The sequence below is a fragment of the Urocitellus parryii genome, chromosome 11, assembly GCF_045843805.1.
Source record: "Urocitellus parryii isolate mUroPar1 chromosome 11, mUroPar1.hap1, whole genome shotgun sequence".
NCBI lineage: Eukaryota > Metazoa > Chordata > Mammalia > Rodentia > Sciuridae > Urocitellus > Urocitellus parryii.
Genome location: NC_135541.1, coordinates 102,088,308 through 102,109,625, shown reverse-complemented (window position 1 = coordinate 102,109,625; position 21,318 = coordinate 102,088,308). Strand labels below are relative to the sequence as shown.

Below are 21,318 nucleotides of genomic sequence, written 5' to 3'. Positions count from 1 at the left end.
AGCCACTGTGGCTACCCTTTCAGGCGCCCCAGTCTTGACAGCGTTTCCAGAAGCAAGATTGATAGGATCAGCCCCAGTGGGAAACAGCACATGCTCTGTCCTGGATACCAAGCTCCAGCAGACCCAGGAAAGTCACTACTTGGGGATTAAGGAAGCTGAGATGAACTGAAGGCTCCCAAGTGACAAATCAGGTCACACTCCAGCTTTTACCTCCCAAAGAAACCCAAGTGCAAAGCCCTGCTGAGGAGCCAGGACTTCCACCTGAACACCTGTCTGTCTCCCCTCCCTTGGCACACTTCTACCTTCCACATACAACAGGTATAATCATGTCCCCACCCTACCTTCTGGGACCATCACAAAGATAAAAGGGATCATCTAGAGGAAGTATTTTAACCTCCTAGGACAGAAGCTCTAGACTAACCTAAGGTGTTATTAAAGTCCAGGGATGTAGATTGCAGATGAAAGGCAGCAGGGTAGGAAAGAGCCTGAATACTCCTACCCTAGGGGAAGGGTGCCTGCCTATTAGGTAATGGGGGGAGCTCCTGGGAAGGACAAAACATTCTTCCCACACCCTTCTGTCCTGCCAGCTCTCTGGAGCCTTTGGAGCTACAGCAACAAGCTGCTCTGCAGTAGGTCTCCCTATTAGGGGATGGCTATAAAGAGAAGCTGCTGTTAATAAGCCCCCAACCCTCACTCTTGAAGCTAGGGTCAGACTCTTAGATATGTCTCTACCCTGATGCCTCCCAGCCTCCCTGCCCTTCCATGAAGCCCTTCCTAGGGAACACAAGGTGCCAGGAGACCTTTATATTAATCCTGATTTCTAAGCTTTTCTATCTCACTGCTTTTAAGCAGGAGTGAATTTTCAGAGGTGCCTGGCCCTCTTCCTATAAGCCTCTATGTCTAAGACTCTAGGTTTTCACTTCCCCCTTGAGCCTTTACTAAATCTATTTCCACCCTCATCTACCTGCTGAAAACTTCTCTGCCTTGCTAAAAGGAGCCTTATTTGGAAGGGGGAGCAGGGGCTGGTCCCTGGAGAACCAGCCTGGGAGAAGACCGAGGAAAAGTCTGAAGCCCTCCCCAGTGATGCTTTATTATATGGTTTTACCAGTCAGTGGTAGACCCTGTGCCCATGCAAGGAGACAAGGCGTCTGCACTGTACATGGCAGACAGTTCCCCTTGCAGCTGTGCAGTCAGATGGGACAGGGTGATGAGAGGGTGCTCGGCCTCCTGCTCTGGCAGGCTCTGAGATCCCAGCTGACAGAAATGAAGCCCAGCAAGCCAGGACGAAGGAATGAATGTTCAGGCATCTGTGACCTCCAGGTTCTGCAGCCGGCTTTCCAGGGCAACATCTCTGGCTGCCGCTTTCTTTTTGCTGCCCTCGTGTTGCTTCTTCTGCTTCTTTGAAGGCTCCTGGTCAATGGGTGCAGCCTTCACAAAGGGGATCAGTTCTTGGAGTCCTGGGAGGGAAGAGTCAACCAAATGACATGTTGTTTCTCAGAGTCAAAGCCAAGGACCTCAGGGGAAAAGTCAACAAGACAATGATCTCTTTGAACCAAGAAGCACCCACAATAGGCCCTGGTTTAACCTATCCTTTTCTTCCGCAGTCTGAATTTCAGCAGTATTTGAACATCACACTTACATTGGTTACTTTCTTCCCCAGGCCCCCTGCACTGTCTAGCACCAGAGGGCAGGCAGAATTTTGGGGACTGTGAGGGACTGCTATGCATAAGAGTATAAAGACAGAAAAGAGAGAGCAAAGGAGCTGCATGGAGGGCTTTACCTGGTGGCATGAATTCCTTCAATTTTTCGGGCACAACAATGCCCTTCTCTGTCTGGTAGTTCTCCAGGATGGCGCAGATAGTACGGGTAGTGGCACACATTGTAGCATTGAGCATGTGGACAAACTCCACCTGGGAGAAGAGGGTCCCGGAAGAGAAAGTTAAACTCAAACTTCAGCTTGAGAAACTATCCACGAGGCCAGAACCCCCAACTACACCTACCGAATTCAAAATAATCCTTCTATTTTCAACTTTTTATTATTCTGTTTAGTATTTACTGCCTATTAGATAACTCTGAGAAGATTCCTCACATCTACAAGAGTGACAAGGGGCAGGTCCCACTATTTTGAGGAGAACTGGTGTATACCACTGTGGCCCCCCTCTTTTTGGTGCATGACAAACCCCCCTCAAAACAGATCAAGGCCTGAAGACTGGGTTTGAGATGAGCTGATAACCTGACTTTCTTGGATGAAAAGAGGGAAGATGGTGTGTCCAGCTTGTTCTGTATAGATAAACAGGGATGATTCTTTCTCTGAAATTACGGAAAACAAAGCCAAAAAGAAAAAAAGCTAGAATTACGTTGTAGAATAGAGGTAGACTCAGGTATCTACCTAATAGAACCCAATCCTGACTCAGTGGAAGACATTTCTGATTGCCTTTTGGGTCTAGATTGAGAAACTCAGATTTTTTCATGATACTGGAAACTTATACTCCCAGGTCTGAGAAAGAGAGTGGGTCTACCCTGTGCTGATGGTGCCACTCACTGCCCACTTCCCTGGGAGCCATCTACCTTGTCCATCATCTTCTTGGTCTGCCCGTATCTAATTCGGAGCCGGCGGGCCTGATAATCTGTGCAATTAGAACAGGAAACTAACTCTCGGAAGGCTCCTGAGCCTGGAAACCAGGCCTCCAAGTCGAGCTTCTTACTGGCAGCATGATTCAAAGAACCTGTAAGGAAAAACCCCTAGAATTCAGGAAGGAGGGATGGTATTTCAGGAGGCCAAGCTCCAGTGAGCCCGAGGAATTCTTTACTTCACATCCCATCCCCAGAAGTGAAATCACGCCCTGACACTCTCCTCACCAGGCTCTCCCAAGTGAGAGGGGTGTGATATTTTAATGAATGTGGGTAATGAACTGGATTACAAGGCTGTGTGGCAGCTCAGCTGGTGAGGGTGGCATCTGTGGAATGTGGGAAAGGGAGGCTGAGAAGTTGAGGGGTCCCCTACCTGAGACAATATTCACTATGTGGTAAGGGATCCCCAAAGACTGATAGAACTCTTCGGCGGTGGCAATCATCTCTTCAAACATCTCCCATGACTTGTTGTCATGGGGTGACGAGTATACAAACTGCTCAATCTATAGAGACAGACAGAAGTACGTAGTGATTAAACCGAAGGACTGGGATGGATCTATCCTGGCAAAGAAGACCCAGTCCCACACCACTGGGAAACAGGCCAGGTTGTACCCCAGCAAGAGGGATGGGTGCTAGTCTAGACAGGACCGCAACAAGAACAACAGCGTTGATGGAGTGCAATCGTGGACCTTGTGGGCTAAGTGCCTCACACGCTGACCAGTTTAGTCCTCACAGTCTGCCTAGTGAGGTGGGGCCCATTATCACTGTGCTCTTTTCACAGAGGTAGAAACTGAGCACAGGGAGATAAAGCAACTTGCTCAAGGTTGCACAGCTGGTAAGTGGTGGAGTTGGCATTTGAGTCAGGCAGCCTGGTTCCAGTGCTCAAAGCCACTCCACCAGGTACTTTCCAGGCTCTTCCCCACAAAGACATTGGCAACAGAGGAAAAGCTGCAGCCAGAGGCCATCTCTCCTATGACCCTCTGGACAGGTAGAAAGAAGGCTCCCACTCTTCACTCTCACCTCCTACTCACCTTCTCAAATTGATGGACTCTAAAGATGCCACGGGTGTCACGGCCATGGGAGCCAACCTCCTGGCGAAAGCAGGTAGACAGGCCAGCATACTTGATGGGCAGATCCTCTGGCCGCAGCCATTCATCCCGGTGGAGAGCAGCAATGGGCTGCTCTGAGGTGGCAATCAGGTATTTCTCGTCATAAGAGTTGTCATCAGACTTCTCACTGCCTTTGCCAATCACCTGTTGAAGCAGGGACCTGTGCCAATTAAGACTGAGAGAGGACCTAAGCCTGTACAAGAAACCGCAGGAAAAGATAGGAGTGATGGGGGCATGAAAAATTGTCTTCAATCCCAGTCCAGGAGTGGGGAGGGAATGCTACGAAGACAAGGGAGGGACTAAGTCTGTCCAAAGGAGACACTGTCACTTATTTAACAAAGAAGACATTTACAAATGATAAGTGGTCAATGCTGGCAGATGTGTAAAAAACCTATGTTGGTGGCAATATAAATTAATCCAGTCAACAAATGTTTGTGAGGCGTTCACCAAGTGCCAAGTCTTTCTGCCAATGCTGTGCAAAAAGAGACATAGTCTCTGCTTTCTTGGTGCTTAGAGTTAGTCTAGCAGTAGTAATCCTAAAAAATGCACTGAGGATTCAGCTGAAGAAAATAATGGGAGGAAAAAAAAAAAGCCACAGGGCTGGGATGTAGCTCAGTGGTAGAGTGCTTGAGAGGCCCTAGGTTCAATCCCTAGCATGGTCAAAGGGCTAAAGACCAACAAAGTTCATTGTAACATTTTTGTACTGGTAGCAAAAAAGGAAGCACCTTAAATATTCAACAGGGGGAAGAGTTAATAATCCATAGCTACATTCAGTTTACATAACATTATGTAACCACTAAAAATTATTATGGAAATGATGTAGTAATATAGAAAAATGTCTTTGATATAAGGCTAAGTTAAAAAAAAAAAGCTATGTACAGTGTGACTATAAGTATGTGAAAATAATAAGTATGAAAAAGTCCCAAAGAAAATATTTTAAAATGTTAATTGGTGTTCAGCATGGTCGCACATGCCTATAAATCCCAGTTACTAGGGAGGCTAAGGCAGAAGGATCACAAGTTCAAGGCCAGCCAGCCTCAGTAAAGTAGTGAGACCCTGTCTCAAAAATAAATAAAATAAAAAAGCCTATTGGACAGTACTGCTTCAGAGAATGAGTAAACCAAGATTTCTATCAGACAAGAAGTCTGACCCAAAATTCCTCATTATCAAGACCTGGGATTCCTTCTGCCTATGGATCAAAGAACCACGTGGGTAAGAGATGGAGGACGCAGGAAACAGGGAGCTCCTGCTACATAATATCTTATAATCCTTCAGATACATTTCTTCCTAGTTTTCCCTGTAATGGAATTTCTAAAGTTCTGTTATTGATGATTCAATCTTGAGGGTTGAGATTAGAGAAAAAGCAAAAAGGTTAAACAGGTTCTAGCTGATACATGGACACATTCCTCTCCATTGAAAAAGAAAGAAGGGGAAGATACCAAGGCTATACTAATGCTCAGAGTTTAGGGGGAACTTTTTTTCTCAGTGAATCTTGAAGGAAAATAAAATTTTGACCTAATTAGCAGGACCAGTGGAATACAGTTCTAATTATTAGTTGGGCACGGTGATGAGTGCTGATAATCCCAGCTACTCAGGAAACTTGAGATGGGAGGATTTCTTGAGTCTAGGAGTTTGAGACCGGCCTGGATAACATAGAGAGACCCTGTCTCAAATAAATAAGTTAACTACATAAAATAAAAATAAATAAACTTATCTCCTTCTATGATAAATATGGGCAAATGAATGTAGCTCAGTGGTAGAGTGCTTGCCTGGAGTGCACAAGGCCCTGGGTTCAATTCCCAGATTGGCAAAACAGTTTATAAATCAGATAATCATAACCACACTTGCCAATAAGACAAGTGTCCCACTTCTGACAGATGAATCTTGAAGGAGAAAAACAAGTGAAAAGTAGACTTTCCATGATGAACAGAAGAAACATTCTAGAAATTCTGAGTGCTTCACAGACTTCAATGCTATAGTTGCCAGAGTCTGTTGATCAGAATGACATTTGAACCTCAACTTGAATCTTGGGCTCTACCTAAGATGGTCCATGACTGAGAGGAGCCATGATCTGGCAGTCACATCCATCCCAAGGCAAATACATCTTGCCCTATTCAAGCCTCCAGTCTACAGTGAAGAGTGGGAAGACATGGGAAGTGGGCTGGGAGACCAGTGCTGCTTCTATCATTTCCTTGTGTTTCTTTTCTAAGCTTCTGGTGATACAGTGTGCTCAATTTAGATACATTCACAAATTACTAGGGAAAAGATGAAAGAACAGGCAGCCACCAGCCACATGTGGCTGTTTACATTAAAATTGGGCTGGGGTTGTGGCTCAGTGGTAGAGCACTTGCCTAATATGTGTGAGGCACTGGATTTGATTCTCAGCACAGCATATAAATAAACAAATAAAATAAAAATCCATCAACAACTAAAAAATTTTTTTTTAAATTAAAAATTTGCTTCCTTAGTTGTGCTAGGCACATTTTAAATGCTTGAGAGTAACAGAAATAGAGCATTTCCATTACGACAGAAGTTGGACTGGATAGCATCACTTCAGTATCATAGAGTTAAATTATCCTACCACGCTGCCCCAGGCTACTCACCTTATAAAGTTCTTCGTCAAACTGGCTGAGCTGTGCCACCTCCTGCATGACCTCCTTCCTCATGAAAAACGGGGTGTAAATGGGAGTGTATCCCCGATTTCTCAGGGTGCGGAGGGCATACTGGATAAGTGCCTGTTCCAGGAACACCAGGACCCCCTACAGAAGCAGAGACACAGTACTGTGTGAGGGGGGCCTGTCATTACCCTGTTCGTCTGCTAACTGACACTCAGGGGCAAATGGGATTTGTAAATGTAAAGCACAATTAAGTGTACAGTATTTTCAAGTTATTTGGCCATATCCTTTTGGAAGCCTTCCCTGAATTCATCTGCCCTCTGCCCCAGTTAATCAGGGTCTATTGCCTCCACCTACCCATTCTCAAAGCACTCTGGGCTGACTCAAACCACAGCCTTATCACACTGGGTTTTGATCCTTTGTTACTTGTCTGACTGTCCAATTACACCGAGCTCCTCAAAGAGAGAGACTGTTCTGATTCAGTCAGCAAAACATTCATTATGGAGGATCACTGAGTGGCTTTTGTTCTATGGAATCTGGATAAGCACTCTCTTGCCTTAGAAGAGAATTGCATCTAATTGCTACACATTTGCAGACAGCAGCAAGTACAAGTGGTGGGTTTGTGAGCCTCTTTAAGTATGATTATGATTTTCTGCAATTTTTTTTTAAGTTCCTTCTTCATCCCCACTGGTTCCCAACTCTTACCTTCAGGAAGTACCCTCGACTCCCAGCCACCACGGCTCCCTTTTCTCCTTCAAAGCCATCTACCATCACCACCAGGTCCACATGAGAGTATTTCTTCCTGACGGTACAATCACCCCAAATTCTCTCAACTTTATTGTCTGCATCCTAAGAGAACAAGACCAGGAGAGATACATGATTTCTTAATTCTACAAACCCATTTTTCCGAACCCTCTCCAAGAACAACTGAGCTTTGTGAGGCCATCACTTAAATGAAACATTGGGTTTCGGTCATTATGCACAATGAATAAAGAAGGAAATTTTCTACTTAGAAAGTGTAAGAATTTAGCCAAGCAACTGGGAATCATTATTTTCTAAGAGATTTAAAATATTCTCTTAGTTTATTTATTTTTACTCTTTTAGATGAATCCTTGAAAATTCTGCACAACAAGCCACCCCAGACAATCAGCTTTGCCCAGGGCACAGAGGAGAATGTAGACTTTCTTTCCTGGCTCTCATTGGTCTCAGGGCCACATGAGGGCGGGCTCAGGGCCCTGACCTCCAAAGTCTGCTCAAGCGCCAGGCCTCCCACACACCCCAGCCTGCAGCCAGTTTAACGTTCACCAGGGAATGAATGAAAGAGGCACAGATGGGCCCTGCCACAGCCGGAGTGTCTGGGAACAAAGGCTGGGCTCAGAGCAGCTTTGTGCTGGGGAAGCTCCCGCTCAGCAGGAAACTTTTATCATGCAGATTTCCCTTCAACCTGCAGCTTCTCAGCAGGGTGTGGGTGAGGGGGTTAGGTTGATTTAGCAGATCCCTCCCACAGGACTTGCTGCTTCCAGGGGCAACAAGCACTGGAGGACAGCAACCCTATTTAGAAGAGATTTCTGTGCCAGGAGTCTCCTCCTACCTGCTGTCTCTGCTACTTCCCAATCAGGCAAGGATCTGACTCCTGCAATATTCAATTGGTGGGCAGAAAGAATATACAAAGAGTCTGACACAGAGAGCTAGTGTTGCACAGCTTTCCTCTGGCCCCATCCCCGCAGACAGCACAGGAAGAAAGCCTCCAAGCCTACCTCATCGTTACTGATGGGCACAGAAGGGTGCAGAAGGTTCCCAATCTCTCTGAGGTTCTCAAACCTCTCTGCTTCCAGTTTTATTCTCTCTGCATCACACTTCAGGATGGCTTCATCAATGAGGAGTCGGACTTTTTTGATTTGTGAGACTTTCAGGTTCTGTAGAGGAATAGGTCACACTTACATCCAGGACACCACGAAAGGTGTGAGTCAAGGACAGCACAGGAATAAGATGCTGGCATCCTCGCTGTGCTGTCCTCTAGCCATGACAGTTCTTGTGGCAGCACTTGTTTAGTTTGTTTGCAGTGATGTGGATTAAATGCATTGTCTCACGCAACCTAGGCAAGCCCTCTACCACATCTTCTACACCCGAAGATGTGGTAACATTTTTAAAAATTGAAAATTTCACAGAGGGATATATACAATCCTGCCCTACAAATCCCCTGGCATTTTCCTTTGGGAGTGTCTAAGGTAGAGATGGAGAAATTTTGGCCACTCTTGCTGTTCCTACACATCCCAGGAATTTTTATTGTTGTTGTTCTACTCAGTTGTACATGACAGCAGAATGCATTTCCAGTTCATTGTACACACATGGAGTGCAACAATTCAATTCTCTCATTGTGTACGGTGTAGAGATGCACCATTTGTGCAATTATATATGTACCTAGGAGTTTTAATACTATGGCTCTCCTAAGACAACTTTCCCTTTAGTTGTATTTTTGATTCTCCTGATTGAACCAATTTAGCACTCCATTATGTACATGCATTGAAGTGTTCTCCAGGAAGATTATAACTTTATTAGGAGCAAGAGACCTTGTCTTAAGCTTATTTTGCATTCCTTATTGCAGATGCTTCAAGCTGTGCTCATTTCTTGAGGGGAGTGTTTAGCAGGCTGGGCTATGCAAAAATAGGCTCCTAACCCACCCCTTTAAGCACAGCAACTTTATATATATATATTTATATTTTTAAGATGTGGTCTCACCATACTGTCCAAGATGGCCTTGAACATGAAATCCTCCCAGGTTGCAGGCAACTGTGCTTTATTTATTTATTTATTTTTATTTGTTCTTATTAGTTATACATGATAGTAGAATGTATTTTGACATATTATACATAGAGTAAAACTTCTCATTCTTCTGGTTGTACATGACGTAGAATGACATTGGTTGTGTAATCACATATGCACATAGGATAGTAATGTCTGATTCATTCTATCATTTTTCTTATTCCCATTCCCCCTCCTTTCCCTTCATTCCCTTTTGTCTAATCCAAAGTATTTCCATTCTTCCCTCCCCTCCCCTGCTTATTATGAGTTAGCATCTGCATATCAGAGAAAACCATTTTGGTCTTTGGTTTTTTGGGATTGGCTTATTTATTTCACTTAGCATGATATTCTCCAGTTCTATCCATTTACTGCAACTGCGCTTTATTACACAATTGTTTTGTGTTAAAGCTTTCAAGAAAGGATTCAGTGACCAAAGCATTTGGAAATTAGTGCTCTAGGACTCATGTAGTAAATATTTACTGAATTACAGTAAATTGAGAAATCCCTTGACTTTGTAAAATAGAGCTACCTAAATCAAACATAGTTCATTTTTTCCCCCTTCCTACCCTTGACTCTCCTCCTATATCTGTGTCTACCTCTGTTGTCTAATAAGTACTCAAGCGTAAAGTACAATAAGAATGAATAGAGACCTTGCCCATTGTCAGGAATTGAAGGTTGCTTCAATGCTGTGTGGAATAGACTATTAGCATTTGCTATCTAGGAACGAAGTTAAAACAAAAGAACAGAGCTCCCAGCTTAGTGAAATACTATAACTTACAGCTAAAGTGTCTGCAGTGAGGTCATCAAAATTTAACACATTCTCTGGAACAGACTCATCATCTCCCACTGGCTCTTTTTTCTGCAGAAAGAAAAAAATAACCAACTCAAATAAAAGAAAATCTTTGACATTTCAGTGCATGCCAAATTAAAATATCATATGACCCAATAACAGGATATTCTACATTAAATTGTAACGCACAGTAGAAAAATTAGTAAATCAAAAGCCAGTATTCAAAGTTTCAAGTTCTTATTCTGCTATGTCCTTTTTGATCCTGGACAAGCCAATTAACCTACTGCAGGGCAAGAGAGTTAACGTCTAGACATAGAACAGTCCTGGAAATCAAAGAGAGAACATAGTTGAAATACTCAAGAATTATAAGTGTGGTAGTCCAAAGCAAGCCCAGAGGGTAAATTCTTATCTATGTAGTAAGAACAATTCCCAACACTGAGGCAAGGGGGAAAATGGATGGAATGATGAAATTATGAGAGAACCAAAGAAAACAAACAAAAAATAACAGAATTCGGGGCTGGGGTTGTGGCTCAGAGGTAGAGCTCGCTTAGCATGCGCGAGGCCCTGGGTTCGATCTTCAACACCACATAAAAATAAATAAACAAAATAAAGGTATTGTGTCTAACCAAAAAAATAAATAAATAACAGAATCTGGAACTAGGCTTAGAGCAGTCAACGCAATTTGACCAAACAGTAGGAGCAGAGTCAGGGCTGGTTTCCTCTCTCCTGTTTTCTCTCCTTGTTCTTTTTAATAATATTCTTTTGGGGGGCTGGGGATGTGGCTCAAGTGGTAACGTGTTTGCCTGGCATGTGCAGGGCACTGGGTTTGATCCTCAGCACCACATAAAATAAAATAAAGATGTTGTGTCCACCAAAAAAACTGAAAAATAAATATTGAAAAGTTCTCTCTCTCTCTCTCTAAATAATAATAATAATAATATTCTTTCTGCCAGATCATCATTTCTAATCCTTACACAGAGCCAGGCAATCTGAAGAAAACAATTTAAGAGTCAAATTCTTTTTAAATTAGAAAGAATTAAAGAAAATGAGTCAAAGATATATAAGACCTCAACAAACTCCTAAAAATATTGGAAAAGATTTAACATCTGCCATGCAAGTATAAATAAAATAAAGACTAGAAACCATATCTAATGTTCTAAAGTTTTTTTTATATATACATAACAGTAGGCATTTGTTTCTACAACCTTTTATTCCAATGCACAAAATTGAGTTATAAGAAAGGACAAAATCTTCTAAAGGTAAAACATGGAAATCCTTCAGTTTATTTCACATCCTCATACACCAAAGTGATAAGCTGGGATTCTAACCATGACCCTACTCATTTCCTTCAGTGACTCTGCAGAATCACCTAAAAGTTACAGAAGTCAAAAACTATCAGCATAAGCCTTGATAAGAACAAGCACAGACTAAAAAGGTAGAAAAAAATGGCCTAAAATTTCAAGATTTTTGTAATGGTATTATAGACAAGGTGAGAATATGATGAAAAAGATATTTGCTGAGGGCAGCAAACTCAAGTTCTGAACTAAAGGTCTGACTCTGCAATTGACTTAGGCTGTGATTTTAGGGAAGCTCCTTAATTTCTCAGGCCTATTCCCTTGCCTTTTAAATAGGACTAAAAGATAAATGTACTACCTACACTCCAGGTTTGCAGTAAAGATTAAAACCAAAATGAGATGTCTACAAAAGCACTTGAATACTTTCCAGTATAACACAAAATAAAGATCGCTTGCCACCATTCCAATGGAGAGCAAGAATGAACATGCCCTGCAAGGCTAGCAGTATATCCAGACATATGTTATTGCAAATGAAAATACTTCCCAGCCTATTGCTACATAAAACACCCAGCTGGCACTACCTGTATACATGTCCCAAAGAACACCCAGTCAGGGGTATACATGGGAATTTATGTTAATTATGATGCCTCTGGCCTGCAAATGATTAAGCATCAAGAAGAAAACTGTTACTAATAATCAGTTTCCACAAATGAAATTAAAACTACTGCCAAAGAGAAGGTTGCAGACTATCATGAAGTGTAAGATGCTAAAATCCTAAGGTGATCTCTGTACTTTCTCTTTACTGGTTCTAGTTCCAAAATTTTATAATTTTGGTTTAGTTTCAAGGCTTAGAACTTTAAAATGATCTAAATTGCAGAGTACATTTAATATGTTTTTTAAAAAGTCATTAAGGGATGGGCATGGTGGCGCACACCTATAATCCCAGTGACTCAGGAGGTTGAGGCCAGGTTGAGACAGGAGGATTGCTAAATTTGAGAAGTGAGGCCTTAAGCAACTTAGTGATACCCTGCCTCAAAATAAACAAACAAATAAATAAAAAGAGGTGGGATATAGCTCAGTGATGAAGCACCCCTGGGTTCAATCCCTAGTATCAAAAAAAAAAAAAATTCATTAAGGGGTTAAAAGGATAATTTTAAACTAAAGTTAAAAACAAACTAGGCTGGATGCTAAAGCAAAGGCTAAGCTGAATTTTTTTTTAAAATATTTTATTAGTTATTGATAGACCTTTATTTATTTATATGTGATACTGAGAATTGAACCCAGTGCTAAGCAAGGATTCTACCACTGAGTCCCAGCCCCAGCCCCAGCACTGAAATTTGATATTTCTCAAGGAAGATTCTTTAGATGACGGCTGGTAACTATTTGTCATCCACTATAACTTGGAACTGCTGAACAATTACAATGTTCTAAGCGTTGTGTCAAGTTTTCTATATTTAAAAAAAAAAAATTTTTTAGTTCTACAATTCTATTCTATAGGTGAGTGTTTTATTGATATTTTGCAGATAAGAAAACTGAGGCTGAGATATTAAAACTTGCCTAAAAGTCACATAGCAAACAAGAGGCCAAGACAAGATGAAGACTGTGTATCTGGGCTCTTTTCATGAAGAAGCAGGAGTACAATGGGCCCCAAACTCTGAAGTTTGCCATAAGGAAACTTTCCTGGCACCATAGGTTAAGCTCAAGAAAAAAATGGATGGGATGACTTGGCCAAACTAATATTCTCTTATAATAATAAGAGAATTTAGCATGGAAAAAATCTTACCTGAACCACAGAAGATGGACTTCCTCAAGGTTACCAAAAGTGCCTTTTAGTGTTCCCTACCACCCCCCAACCCCACTTTCTCCCCAGTGTTGGGGATCAACACAGGGCCTTGTGTATGCTAAGCAAATGCTCTCCCACAGACCTGCACCCCAGTCTCCCTCTCTTTCTTTCAAAATAATTTCCCCCCTTGGTAAGAAATTCAGCATCTCACAGAATTAGATGCTGAGTTAGAACTTCAGTGAGTATTAGCTAAGAACAAGACCAAACACCTCTGTCTAAGCTCTCAAGACTGTCACTCAGATCTCTTACCTTCATTTTCTCTCCGATTGTCTTGCTACATAAGTTCTTCAGTTTATTCAAGTTGTCTGCCCGAAATCTGCCTAATAATAAAGAAGCCAAGACTATAATAAAGAAATGCACATATCCTATATTTCACCTTATAACCACCCCATTGAGGTATATTCATAAGCACTCCATCCTAATCTCGCATCAGAGACAGTTTAGTAATAAATAATTTTAAATACTGGCATAATTTTAAAAAATAATAAATAATTTTAAATACTGGCATAATTTTTAAAAAGTTTCACATTTTTATGGTAGCATCACACTTTTTTGCAAAAAAAAATTGGCATAAAATCTGTGATGATCATGCAGTGAAATATAATAATAAAGACATTCCCTGCTCATGGTTCCTTGGTAGTTGCTATGGTTTGGATAAGTTTCCCTCAATGTATTAAAGGTTTGATCCTAAGCTTTGTACTACTGGAAGGTGGTAGAACCTTGAAGAGATAGGGCCGAGTGGAAGGTCATAGGAAACTGGGGGCATGCCTTCAAAGGGCACAGCGGAAACTCGTCTTCCCATCTTTCTTTTTTTGCTTCCTGGCTTCTGTGAGGTGAGCGGCTTCCTGAATCACATGCTCCCATCATGATATATGCCTTGCCACACACTCAAAGACAAAAGGGCCAACCAACTATGGACTGAAACTTCTAAAACTGTGAACCAAAATACACCTTGATTGAAATTTAAAAATATCACAAATTATATATGATACCAAAGTGAAGTAACACAACTGAGAAACTTGGAAGATACACTCACATAACTGCAACATGCCCAATTATCTTAAAATTCATTTAAAGAAACTATGTGCTTGCTATGCACTCAAATCTAGAAAGAGGGCAATCATTCCTGTTACCATGAATTGGTCACTATATCTCTACAAATGGTTAATATTATTTCCTTTGCTCTGATATAATGCTCATCTTGTAGCCTTTCTTATAATCTGGTTTCTTTTGGAGAAGATGGTATGTTAATCAGCCAAGATAGTAGCCAAAATTAACATCTTGGTATTGTGGTTCACCAGTCTCACTCTGATTAGTAAATGTTAGATGTCTTGTATCTAAGTATTTGGGGTAATGTGGTTTTAAAAAAAAAAAAAGTCAAGCTTTTGAAAAACTGATGACTGGACATGAGATAGCACATATATTTAAGGCTTTATCAATAAGCATCTCTCTTTGGTGTAAATTTAACTAAGCTTTACACAAAATGATACTTGTATTTTCTCATTCACTTTGAAAAACAGAGATGGAGAACAGGTCAGTAATTGTTAGGGGTTAGAAAGAGGAGAAAGACAATGTACTAGAAAGGGATCACAAGATCTCTGTGGTGATAGAAGAGTTCTATAGCCTGAGTGTGGTGGTGATCACACAAATCTACACATGATGAAAATCACACAGAAATATATACACATGCACACACACAAAAGTGATGTAAACTGAGTAAGGTTTGTGGATGTAGCAATGTCAATTTCTTGGTTTTGATATTGTAGTAGTAATAGGAATTTTATCACTAGGGGAAACTGGGTATAGGGTACACAGAATTTCTTTGTACTATTTTTGCAATTTTTTGTGAATCTATAATTATTTTGAAATAAAATATTTACAATCTTATTTACTACTTTCTATTTGCCAAAGTACCATGCTCCGTGTTAGGACTAGGAAAGAAAATAAGACAACACTATGCTAGGTGTTGGGAATATAAAGGAAAACTATACAATTAAAAAACAATATTTTAACAATGCTAAATGTTTTAATCAGTGAAAATAGTATATTCTTTCATTATTTTTAATTTCTCTCAGCAGTATTTTATAGTTTTGAATGCCTTTACTTTCTTTTTTTGTGTGTCTGGTACTTGGGATTGAACCCAAGGGCACTCTACCTTGTGCTATATATTCCCAGCACCCCCACCTTGTTTTTGTTTTCAGCACTGGGGACTGAATCTAGGGGTGCTTTACCACAGAGGCACGCCCCAGTCCTTTTTATTTATTTTGAGACACAGTCTCACTAAGCTGCTGGCTAACTTCGACCTTGTGATCTTCCTGCATCAGCCTCCAGAGTAGCTGGCATTACAGGCATGCACCACTGTGCCTGATTTAATAGTTCATATTGTACATACACAACTAAATCATCTGCAAATAAAAGTAGTTTTATTTCTTCCATCCTAATTTAATTTCTTGCCTCAAATTATATAGTATGGAACCTCTGGTGTTCTTATCCCCAGGATCATAAATAAATAAATATTCTCACCAGAAAAAATGATAGTATTTTCGGTGATTGATATTGGAATGTTTATAGAATAGAGTACTTACTATACAGCAATAAAAAGAACCACCATGTGCTACACATGTTTTTTGAAGGAAAGAAGTCATATACTATATAAGCCCAGTTATCTGAAGTTCAAAATCAGGCAAAAGTACTTATGGTAATAGAGGTCAGAATACTGTTATCTTTGAAAGAAGGATTGACTGGGAGGGAATATGTAGGAGCCTAATGTGGTACTACAAGTAAGTGTCTTAGAACTTGATCTGGGTGATGGCAGCATGGGCATACAGAGTTCCAAATTTATTAGGCTGTACTTTATTAAATATATTACATCCCCATAAAGTAAGTTCAGAAGTCAGGTGCAGTGGCACACATCTATAATACCAATAAGTTGGGAGGCCAAGCCAGGATTGCAAGTTGGAGATCAACCTTGGTAACTTAGTGAGATCCTGTCTCAAAATAAAATTAAAAAGGGCCAGGAAAATAGCTCAGTGATAGAATGACTCTAGGGTCAATCCCCAGTATCAAAAGAAAAAAAATAAAGGTACTCTTAACTACTTGGGAGATGAAGCAGAAGGATCTCAAGTTCTGGTCAGCCTGGGCAAATTGGCAAGACTCTATCTCAAAACAAAACTCAAAAAAGGACTGGGGATGTAGCTCAATGGTAGAGTGATCTAAGTTCAATCCCTAAAACTACAAAAAAAAAAAGTTTAGAAAGGGTATATATAAAAATACTATAAATGCTATGGAGATATAAAATAATATATGGAGAACATTGAATAAATGATGTTGTGCCATTGAAATAGGGTTGGGTGGCAATGAAAGTAAGGCTAGGACCCTGGCAAGGAATATTACAGGAAGAGGCAACAGTCATAGGAGAGTGGAAGGGGACAGCAGCAGTAGTGAAACAGGCTAGAGCATAGAGTGGGAGGCCATCTGTGGGAAAGTGGTGGAGATGAGGCTAGCAAGGCACAGGGGTTTTTATAAATTGTGTTTTAAAAATTTGGATTTTTAAGCTGGACATAGTGACACACACCTATAATCCGAGCAACTTTGGAGGCTGAGGAAGGAGGATTGCAAGTTTGAGGCTAGCCCTAGAAACTGAGCAAGACCTTATCTTAAAAAAAAAAAAAAAAAAAAAAAAAACAGACTGGGGATGTAGTTTTATGGTAAAGTATCAAAGTGTCTCAGGTTCAATCCCCAGTACTAAAAATAAATATTTGGATTTTCCAAAATGGTAGCCTCTAGCCACATGTGCCCTTCGAGCATTTTTTTTTTAAACTTTTACTTTATTTACTTATTTTTATGTGGTAGTGAGGATCAAACCCAGTGCCTCACATATGCTAGGGAAGTACTCTATCACTGAACTATAACTGCAGCCCTCTTTGAGCATTTAAAATGTGTCTAGCTCAGACTGAAATGTGCTTGAAATGTAAAATACACATTGCATTTTGAAGATGTGTTAAAAAAAAAAAAGAATGTAAACTATCTCTGTAAATTTTTAACATTGATTTCATGTTGAAAATACGATTTCCAGGTATGCTACATTAAATAAAATACATTATTAGGATTAATTCCATTCTTTCCTCTTTATATTTTTTTCTTATTTATATTTTGATACTGGGGGTTGAACCCAGGGGTGCTCTACCACTGAGCTACAACCCCAGCATTTTGAGACAGGGTTTCACTAAATTGCCTCAGGGGGCCTTGATCTTGTAATCCTCCTGCCTCAGGCTTCCGAGTTGCTGGGATTACAGGCATACCACGCTGTGCTTGGCTTTTTAGAGTAACTGCAAGCACATGTACAATTATAATGTGTCTCACATCTTATTCTATCAGTGCTACTATAAGGTATGAGTACCACTCCAAATCGAAGAGGTAGATTTGCACTCTGGAAAGATCAGATGCCCCTGGGCTTGGTCTGTTACTGGGTGAAATAGGGTGAAAGTAAAAACAGAACTACTTCAATGGCTGGGACAAGTCATGAAGAGGGGCCTGGTTTAAGGCATGTATAGGAGGAGTTAAGAGGAAATAACAACTTCAACTGATGGTGAAAAGAAAGGATAGCACATTTGAGGGGTACAGAATTCCTGTGGTCAGCAGCAGAATTCAAGATACAGGGAAAAGGAGAGGTCTTGCGTTCAATCCCCAACACTGCAGTACAAAAGAAATACATGGAAATCTGGTGGCTTTGGGAGGGGAGCCAAGACAAATAGGCCCAAACATGGGATCATTATACTATTCTGAATTAAAAGTAGAAATCACAGCTCAAATCCCTAGAGTTACAGAGTTATGGTAAACTCCAGTGTGGTGGCATTATGATTCCAAATTATGGCCGACTCCTGTGTTCTCTATGGAGCTGAAGAGGCACCCTGAAAGCCTACAGGGAGGCAAATAGTTGTAATGGAGGGCTTGGGGAAGCTTTCTGTGTTCTCATCAGGAAGCCTGATCTCAGCTCATCACATGGCTCTGGTTACAAGTCCTCACTACAGCCAGTGATAGAAGAACCCATTCCACTGATCTGAAGTTCAAGATGTAAAAGAACCTTGATACAAGATCTGTCAATGTCAAATTTGGGCAACCAGGTATTTGGTAAAACAATGAGTTCCCTTTGGATATAAAAATGGAAAAGGCTACCAAGTAGAAAAGAATCAAATTAATAGATACACTGAAAATAAACTGCCTTTCATATACAGTTGGAAGTACGAAGGACATGGAAGATCTTCCTGTTTCTGGCAAACTTTTATCAAGCCCTTACTGAGGACCAGGTGCAGACCTAGGTATTAGAATTATATGTATTATCTGTTCATGTGTATATTTATATATGTGTTAAATAAAAATTACAGGAGGTCACTATATTGGACTAGGTTCCTGCACCAGGCTCCAACTGAAAGACTAAAAATCAAAATGTAGTCACCCATGCTAGCATTCCACATCAACAAATTAAAACTAAGTTGTTAGCTGACCTTCCCAGAAATCAGGAAAGAGCCCAATTTCCTAGTGTCAATCAGCATGACAAAACCTACCTCTTCTGCTCAGCTCATGGGGATATTTGCTCTCTGTTACAGAATGATATGTTGTTAATTCTAAAACTGAAAAATAAAGCCAATTAAGCCTTTAAGATGCTGTGATCTGGTCCTTTGAAATAAGTGTGTCCTGTATGTATTAAAATCAATCTTTGTCCCCAGAGAATCACCATATATCTATTTGTCAGATAAAGGACAAAACTTCCCACAGATGTGCATGTTAATACACAAGAGACCAGCTACTACATTCCAAAGCCAGCTGATTAATGGTTAGACTGATGCAAAAATCTGATATCCTTACTTCAGATTTAGTACAACAGCCCTAAACAAAAATATGTCCATATTTCAATTCCATCGCAACTCAGAACTTCAGATGCAAGTGTTGAATCTCAAACTATCATATTATAGTACCTAAGACACACAGAATGAACAGACAGCTCAAACAAATGCTTTGTTTTATACCCAAGACCCTTATAAATTTATGAAAATCTATTTCCCTAGTAGAAATCCATCACACTCTTGGATAGCCATTTCCTTTGCAGAGTGTTGTCCTAAGCCTGGCTTACAGATGGTTGCAGACCTATTGCATCAGACAAAATAAATCACATGTGCTTGACGACATCCGGCAACCAATGACAACTCTACTTAATTCAGGCAAAGACTGTTAAGCACAATTTGATGGTTTTGTTTCTAATGAAAGATGTCTGATCGTTCCAGATTCTTGCCCAACTATGCCAATGTCTTTTCCTGAAAAATTCCACAAATCATAATCTCAATAATAACAAGCTTTTTCTTGCATCACGGTACCCTTCCCCTCTGTCTGATATATCATGGAAAAGATTTATGATTCTTAAAGGATGACCTTCCCCAAAGCTTTGCGATCATTGCTTTTAGCCATAAGGCCTTCAAAGTCCTCAATCCTTCTGATTCTAATCTATTGTGCAGCAGATGTGATTCTGTCTCAATAGAGCAATATCAAATAAGGAGACCACTCTGCCCTTGCTAAAGATGAGAAAAATCCTGGAAGCAACTAAAGACAACTATTAGGGAAAGGGACAACCTCCACTAAACCTCCCGCCCTAGCTTTCTTCTAGATACCGGAGAAGCAGGGAGGTTTGACAGCTCTTGATGCGCCTGCGCCGCGCTCCTTTCCAGCCGCTTTGGCAGCGGTCAGCATTGAGCACGCGCAGAAGGGACCTTGCGCCACCAGAGCCTAGGAGAAAGTGGGACGACTCCAGAAACCTGCCTGAGTTTGGGGGATAGAAAAGCCCTGGAGTCATCTATGCCCAGGAGGAAATCTGACAAGAGGTGGAAGCTGTGATCTCCAGAGCGGACTGGATTCGCGAGATGAACTAGGTTTATGATTAAGGGGACACCCTGCGCATCCCGGTACTTACATCGTCGCCACTCGCTGTCTGCCTTCACCAGCTGATCTACTAGACCCGGGTCCTTGAAGCGCTTCTCCTGAGTCTCTCGGATGAGGGCTGGGTCCCCTCCTTTATCCACCCGAAACAAATCCAGATCCAGCACCATTTTCCTGTCTCCCGGTCAAACACTCAGGGAAACGAGGACCACACCGCAGCAGCCAGCCTGTGACCGACGCAGTGCGCCGGCGCTGTGACCCGCCCTCCCTGCGCAGGCGCGGCTGGGACGAGGGCGCCCCCTCTCAGCCGGAAGCGCTTGTGGAGGGCGGGGACTCTAAAGAGGCGCCCGCGGGGTGGGTGGGCGTGTGCTTCTGGTTCTTGTGTCTTCTTCTAGGCTCTTACCCTTTCTGTGAGGGCTGTGATGTTCTATGAAAGGGTGAATGCGTCACTTTCCTCCGCGTGTTAAAGGGCATAGCGCAGGGTAGGCAGAAATTGTTCTTTGATCCCTGATTTGAAAGCCGGAACCTCTGTAGGCTCCGGTTTCCTTCCATGAGGTGTGTCCCTCACTGGACCTTTTCCTTGAACCTCTACTGTGCTCACTTTATTTTGATAAAAAGAGTATGGCTACATAATTTAACAGGTTTTCAGGGGCCTTCTAGGGGACGGACAGACGGATAAGGATGGTTGGGAACATGAGATTAAGAGGATAATTCTATAAAATGGGTCCACTATGCTACCGCTGCTCCACATGCTTTGTTTTCCAAGAAGCTACTTACCTGCCTAGCCTAAGTGGACAGGGTATGTCAGTTTCCTCAGCAAACTACCTGTTAACTGCAGAAGAAATAATGCAGGCCCCAAATAATGTTGATAGGAGGAATCCAAGTTACTCCCAAGGGAGAGACTTTTGTGACCAGATCCTGAAACTGGGAGATGAGGATAGTTATTCCTAACGATAAAATCCATAAGAACGTATGGTGGGCTGGGATATAGCTCGTAGTTGCTAGAGTGGTGCTTCGCATGTACAAGGTCATGGATTCAATCCCCAGCACCATCACCACCAAAAAAAAAAAAATTCAATTAGCCTATAATTGCAAAGACTCAGGAAGCTGAGGCAGGAGGATCCCAGGTTGGAGGCCAGCCTCAGCAATTTAGTGAGGCACTAAGCAAGTTAGCTAGACTGTGTCTCAAAATAGAAAATAAAGAGGCTGGAGATGTGGCTCAGTGGTTGAGTCCCTTTGCTGGCAAAGCAATAAGCCTTCTTTTTCCTTTTTCTCAAAACTGTGTCCTTGTTATTTGATTGGAATG

At 41.4% G+C, this 21,318-nt stretch overlaps 1 protein-coding gene across 1 annotated transcript; it reads right to left on the bottom strand.

The window, feature by feature from the left end:
* Window positions 1-1,074: 1,074 nt before the first annotated feature.
* Window positions 1,075-20,285, bottom strand: Sars1 (seryl-tRNA synthetase 1). The gene is made up of 11 exons (XM_026402766.2): window positions 20,047-20,285; window positions 13,335-13,405; window positions 9,936-10,016; window positions 8,113-8,271; window positions 7,061-7,204; window positions 6,344-6,499; window positions 3,663-3,884; window positions 3,005-3,134; window positions 2,569-2,726; window positions 1,781-1,910; window positions 1,075-1,457 (listed from the first exon to the last, which is right to left on the bottom strand). The coding sequence occupies exons 1-11, from the start codon at window positions 20,180-20,182 to the stop codon at window positions 1,300-1,302; spliced, it is 1,545 nt and encodes a 514-aa protein (XP_026258551.1). The 5' UTR covers window positions 20,183-20,285; the 3' UTR covers window positions 1,075-1,299.
* Window positions 20,286-21,318: the final 1,033 nt, after the last annotated feature.

Coding starts and splice junctions, on each gene's coding strand:
- Sars1 (XM_026402766.2), bottom strand. CDS start 20,182: ATGGTGCTGGATCTGGATTTGTTTCGGGTGGATAAAGGAGGGGACCCA. Junction 6,500..7,060: donor GTCGAGGGTACTTCCTGAAG/GTAAGAGTTGGG, acceptor CTGCTTCTGTAG/GGGGTCCTGGTGTTCCTGGA. Junction 1,458..1,780: donor GAAGGAATTCATGCCACCAG/GTAAAGCCCTCC, acceptor CTTCCCTCCCAG/GACTCCAAGAACTGATCCCC.